We start from the raw sequence: 6,395 nt of genomic DNA on the forward strand, positions 1-6,395 counted from the left end.
CCAAGGGTGGCACGCACAGCAACCTGCACCATTTCCGTACCGCGCGGACGCCTGCCCCGGGCCTGGGACGTCCGGTGAAGAAACCCTCCTGGTCTCCGGGGCACGGAGGACAGATGCCTGCGTTCCTTCCCTCCAGCGGGGAATCCCAAGGCCCTCGTGCCTGGGCACCAGAAGTTAAAGCCGTCCCCCTGCACACGTTCACCCCGAAGTCTCTCATCCTCGAACTGAAGACAGCGCCCCCCCAACTCCTCCCTCTTCGCCCCTCTTAGTTCACCCAATAAGCACAACCCCTCCAACGAAAAATTCCGGCGGAAGAGGACTCGTCCACGGAAAAGTGACTGTCTCGGAGGAAGAGGGAGAGCTCTCGGGGGAGGAAGGCGAGGACTCCGGGACCCGGGATCGCCCCCGCCCCCCGCCCCAGCTTCCCCAGACGGCGCGGAGGAAAGGGGTGCGGCGCGCGGCGGGGCCAGGGTGCGCGGGCATGAAGCTGGAGGTGTTCAGCCCCCGCGCGGCCCACGGGGACAAGCCGGGCAGTGACCTGGAGGGCGCAGGCGGCAGCGACGCGCCCTCTCCGCTGTCCGCAGCCGGCGACGACTCCCTGGGCTCGGACGGGGACTGTGCGGCCAACAGCCCGGCGGCGGGCGGCGGCGAGCGCAACGCGAGAGGTGAGCCTGCCGCGGAGGAGGGGGGCGCTGCGGCGGCCGCGGGGGCCGCGGAGGCGGACGCGGCGGGGCCCGGGGCCGAGAGCGCGGGGGCCGGCGAGGGCGGGCGCAGCAAGCCGTACACGCGGCGGCCCAAGCCGCCCTACTCGTACATCGCGCTCATCGCCATGGCCATCCGCGACTCGGCGGGCGGCCGCCTGACCCTGGCCGAGATCAACGAGTACCTCATGGGCAAGTTCCCCTTCTTCCGCGGCAGCTACACGGGCTGGCGCAACTCGGTGCGCCACAACCTCTCGCTCAACGACTGCTTCGTCAAGGTGCTGCGCGACCCCTCGCGGCCTTGGGGCAAGGATAACTACTGGATGCTCAACCCCAACAGCGAGTACACCTTCGCCGACGGGGTCTTCCGCCGCCGCCGCAAGCGCCTGGGCCACCGGGCGGCGGCCCCCGCACCCGGGCCGCGGCAGGAGGAGCCCGCGGCCCCGCCGCCCGCGCCCGCCGCCCCGGGCTCGCCCCGCGCGCGCTCCCCCGCCCGCCCGGAGGGGCGCGTCAGCCCCGCGGGCAAGTTCTCCAGCTCCTTCGCTATAGACAGCATCCTCAGCAAGCCCTTCCGCAGCCGCCGCGACGGGGACACGGCCCCGGGGGCGCGGCTGCCGTGGGGCGCCGCGCCTTGCCCAGCGCTGCCCTCGTACCCCGCGCTCCTGCCCGGCGCGCCCGGCGGGGCCCTGCTGCCGCTCTGCGCGTACGGCGCGGCCGAGCCGGCGCTGCTGGGCGCGCGCGGAGCCCGGGCGCCGCCGCCCGCGCCGCCCCTCCTGCTCGCGCCCTTCCCCTCCCCCGCGGCCAAGCCGTTCCGGGGTCCGGCGGGCGGCGGCGGCGCGCACCTGTACTGCCCCCTGCGGCTGCCCGCGGGCCTGCAGGCGGCCGAGGCCCGAGCCCCGGGCCCGCACCTGCCCTACCCCGTGGAGACGCTCCTGGCCTGAGCCGGACGCTGAGCCCCGCCGGGCGGCGCAGGAGGCGCCGGTGCGCAGGATCAGGGTTTTGCACTTTCTGCCACAGAAAAGGAGACTTTAAAAGAAAATTCTCCATCAGACGTGCCTTACAAGCTAAAGGGGTTTTGACAGAAGTGTTTTAACTTAGTCCAGAATATTTCCTTCCTCTTTTATAACTTTTCGGAGGACCAAAGCAATTTTTCATAGTTGTTTGAGTTTCTTTACCTAGCCTGTCCCTCCCTCCTTCACCGATTTTTCCTCTCTTCCTACTGCCCAGGCACTCCCTCATTCCTACCATTTTTGTTGCACCTTTCGTTGTGCATTGATTTGTCCCTATCAAAAAAGCACATCAGGGAACCATTCCATATGATAAGTGCTATGACTACTGCTTGGGGTTTATGGGGCCCCTGTTTCATGTGTACGTGAATGTGAGAGAGGTGTCAGAGAATCTTCGGTCATTTCTCTGCTATTGACCAATGCTTCACTGTGCCAAAAAAATTAAAAACATATATTGTTGGGTTTTGTAATTAAATTATTTATATATTTTTGAAACCTGGATTGGAAAGTTGCAGGCAACGAGCTACAGCTTTATTAGTGGTTTGGTGATCTCTCACCGTGGGCTCCCTGGGCCAAGCAATTCTTTGGTTTAAAAGAAAAGTTGACCTTATGTATGTGCGGTGCCAGGACCACTGCCACGTGGAAACAAGTGTGATTTTTACTTTTAATGTTATTTTATTTGTATCGGTGTACATATTCATGTATAAATTTTATGAAACCCAGGCATAGTGCTTATTTTTAAATAAAACTCAACTGACTCTAGCTCTTTGTGGTGATGGGCTTGAGAGGGAGTTTTTAACCACCCCCCAAATGGGTTTAGGTTTGAGTCTAAAGAAACTTCCTACGGGGATCAAAATATTTTCCTGAACGATTCAATAAAGGTAGAGGCTGTCTACAGCTTTCCTTGCTTGATAGATTGCTGTACACATCTCCAGGATGGGACTTCCAACAGTGGGAGTTCTTAAAACTCCAAACCAGTGACCTCTCTAAGAATTCTCGTAAGACTTAGTGAACAAATCATAAGGTGTGTGCCCCAAGAACTCTCCCGCAGACATTATCAACAAGCTTTAAGTCAAGCAGATGTTTTCAGGCGAATTAGTTCTGTCTTGGGGCTCAAAAAGCTGGAAATGTTTTTGGCATACAGTTACCTCAACCACAGAAGATTTCCTTTGGGCAGTTTTAAGAGCAACTTGAATGTCAATGTTATTTTGTTTTTTGGTTGTTTTTTTTTCCAAAACAAAACCTACATTTTTAGGAATGGAAAAGTCATTTGGGTGTGAACCCATTAGTAGTAGTTTTTTTTCTTTCATCCTTGCCTTTTGTATAAAGAGAGCATTTGTAGATGTGCGGCTGCCTGGCTTCTTTTCAGTGGTGATCTGAAGAGAAGGTGCCACCTCAGATGGGCCCAGAGACAACTTCCCATATTAGAAATGGAAGGTTTTAATCAGAGGAAGTACCAGAAAAGTGTGAATACCTGTTTCTCAAATTCAAAGGCAGTGGGGCTCTCACAATTTGTGGATTGCAGTATTCTAAAGAGTAATACTAACACGGAGAAATTCAGAGATGGGAAATGCAGGCCCTGTTCTTATGGCTCTTGGACAAATTTCTTCTGGTAGGAGGGGATGGTTTGGAACCAACATATTGGGGGGGGGGGTATTTCCCGATACTGTCTTTGGGCAGGAATGGGAGGGGAAAGGCCCATCCCTAATTCTACTTTAACCCATTTGATTTTTGTTCTATCTACTTAGTATCGTGAAGACTGATAATAACAGGGTTGAGTTATGACAAAAGGTCGGCATTTAAGTGGAGATTTGCAACCACAACGCTAATGATTAGACCAGAAACTAAAACTGAAACAGCCTGCGGGGAAGGAGGGCGGTCAATGAGTTTAATGATCAGGACCCATGATCAATTCTTTGCTTTTCTAAGACTGGGGGAGAGCAGGGCGCCGGGGCCCCAGCTGCCCCGCGTTCCCTCCGCGTCCAGCAGCGCCCCCCTGCGGCCGGGTGCTCTGTCCGGGGCCAGGTGTGCCTTGGGTCCCAGCGTGTTAGAGCCGCGCTTCTCATTTCTGCCTGACACAGCTCTGCAAATGGGGCTCTTAAGTCGCCACTGATTTCTGTTAAAAAGCACAGAAAAGCAATGTCAAACAGACGGCAAAGATGGTTTTAAAACACAGCTGCTCTCTCCTCCCTTCAAAAGCTCCTTCCTCCCTGAAGAAGCTCCGGAGTCTGGGCCGGCGGCGGGGCCCCCCCTCAGCTCGGGGTCCCAGGCCCCGAAGGCTTCCCCGGCGGTCGGGCCGCGTGACCTTGCCGCCCCTTTGGTGCTCCACGACCCACGGCACGGCCTCGCGCGGGTGGGGCGGGCGAGGCGCCCGGGCTCTGCGGACCCCTCCCCGCCCGCGCACCCCCGGCAGCTCCCGCCCGAAGGGAGCCCCACGAGCCCCGGTTTTCCACGTGACCCGCAGAAAGTTGCGGGGCTGCTTGAAGTTCCGGCGACCCGCACGTCCCGGCGAAGGCGCGGGCCCCCGCGATGAGGGTCGGTCTCCCCCGGCCCCGGGCGCCGGGCCGCAGCCCCGGAGGTGCGACCCCGCCGGGACCGTTCCTCTGGCTTCCCCCGGAGACGGTTCCGCGGTGGCGCCGGGAGCGCGCGGCCCCAGGGCAGGGTCTCGCCCTCCCCAGCCGCCCCTCCCCTGCCCTCGCCCGGCTCCCGCCCCCGGCTCCCCCCCTCCCGGGTAGAGCGGGCCGAGCCCGCGCCGCGGAGTGGGGGCGGCGGTCCGTGGGTTCGGAAAGCGCCCCTCGGTAAGGCTTCCCTGCGGCCGGGCCGGGGTGGCGCTTTACTGCCCCGTTTCCCTCACCCCTTAGAGACCCTCCGGGCCACGTTGGGCAAGGGGGGGGGGGCGGGATGCGCAATCGCGCGACGCCCGCCCCAGCTGAGCCACCAAGCGGGTGCCCGAGACCTACTCCAGTCTCCCCGCCAGACCCTTCCCACCACCGGGGCTCAAGGCTGCTCGCTGCCTTCGGGGGCTGAAAACGTCTCTGGTTAGCGGCACACATTCCCATCAGCCTTGACCCCACTGTAACACAGAAGCCTGTCTCCACACTGTGGAAGCGCGGGGGGTGCGCCCCGGCCCTGCGCCCCGGCCCTGCTGCCTGGGTGCGCGCGGGGCAGGGAGCCGCAGCCATCGCTCGGCGCTGACTCCCAGCCCGGCGTCCGCACAGCCAACCCAGGGCTCTGCGTCCCGTTCCTCAGACAGGATGCTGGAAGGAAGGCAGGGGGCAGGGAGAGAGAGGAGAGCGCCCCGGACGAAAACGGCCCCTTCCCCACACTGGAAAGAGACTGAAACGTCCTGTGATCACTGGTCTTCCATTTTTAACTTTCAGAGGAATGCCAACTCGAAGTACCCACATGGCTGACAACTTTCCTAGATGTTAAGGAACTTTGTTGGCATCAAACATACAAAGATATTGCTCCTCCATTTTATTGTTTTTTAATTCTTTAGATTATAATCTCTGAACTTTGCCTTTGTTCTAGAAATTAGACCCCAAAGAGTCCTTCAGCAAGTATTTCCTGCTTTCAAACACCACGGTATTTCTCTCTTAAGTAACAGACTTTATAGTTCTCTAATGAAACCATTAAACTTTTATGCTTTCACAACATAATTTGTTAATTCTTAATGTTGTCAGCAAATGGGCCTAATAAGTATCTTCTAAGATCATGATCAAAAACATAAAAATGTGATGTTGCCCGGATTTGAGATCCTCTTTCATTCGGCAAGATTCTGATGTCATGAGTGCTGGTGGGTGTGCAGTCATCTCCGCACTGTGTCTGTTCAGCATTATTGAGACAGATGGGTGATTAGAAGCAAATGTTGTTCCTGTCACTTGCCAACTTGTACACAGACTAGAGGAGAGAACTGCATTAGCCTTCACTGCTTGTGAGCTACAGCCCAATGTAAACATCATATAATACGACACTTCCCTTACCACCGCAGCACCCTCCTCGCTGCTCTTTCCAGGAAAACTTTAACTTCGAAGACTTGCCATAACTGAGCCTTTTTATCACATCTGATTGAAGCCCAAAATAATATACGTATTCAACATCCCTGACGTGTATTTGCTTTTTCTGATCACCAATTTCTAACCATGAAGGGAAAAAGCAGAAAAGCTCTGGCACCTTTGGCCAACTGTGCTCACTGTAGTTAAGTGTCTGGTAACACTCAACACCACGGAAGTGGTGCATTCAAGAAAGAACTCCAGCCCAGCCGGCGTGGCTCAGTGGTTGAGCATCAACCTAGGATCCAGGAGATCACAGTTCGATTTTGGTCAGGACACATGCCCGGGTTGCGGGCTCGATTCCTGGCAGGGGGCGTGCAGGAGGCAGCCCATCAATGACTCATGGCTGACGTTTCTATCTCCCTCTCCCTTCTTCTCTCTAAAATCAATAAATGAAATATTTTAAAAATACTTTATTTAAAAAAGAACTCCAAATGAATACCCCCAGGAGACCAAGAGCTAAATTCTGGTTCTGGCTGTCACAGCTGGGTGACCAGGGAAGTAGTCACCCCTCTATGCCTCAGTGTGACTAGGGAATTGAGATAGAACCTGGTGGCACACCTCTGCTCACAGTTCACAGCTATGAAACTTACTAGAATGTTAAAGGCGTCATGGAAATGGATGCTTTTTCTTCC

At 56.9% G+C, this 6,395-nt stretch overlaps 1 protein-coding gene across 1 annotated transcript; it reads left to right on the forward strand.

The window, feature by feature from the left end:
* Positions 1–410: 410 nt before the first annotated feature.
* Positions 411–2,502, forward strand: FOXQ1 (forkhead box Q1). The gene has a single exon (XM_087820033.1). The coding sequence runs from the start codon at positions 482–484 to the stop codon at positions 1,640–1,642; it is 1,161 nt and encodes a 386-aa protein (XP_087676159.1). The 5' UTR covers positions 411–481; the 3' UTR covers positions 1,643–2,502.
* Positions 2,503–6,395: the final 3,893 nt, after the last annotated feature.

Source organism: Miniopterus natalensis, chromosome 9 (genome assembly GCF_054644295.1).
Source record: "Miniopterus natalensis isolate mMinNat1 chromosome 9, mMinNat1.hap1, whole genome shotgun sequence".
Taxonomy (NCBI): Eukaryota; Metazoa; Chordata; class Mammalia; order Chiroptera; family Miniopteridae; genus Miniopterus; species Miniopterus natalensis.

Bases quoted from the DNA above. Each gene is read 5' to 3' on its own strand.
- FOXQ1 (XM_087820033.1), top strand. From the start codon at position 482: ATGAAGCTGGAGGTGTTCAGCCCCCGCGCGGCCCACGGGGACAAGCCG.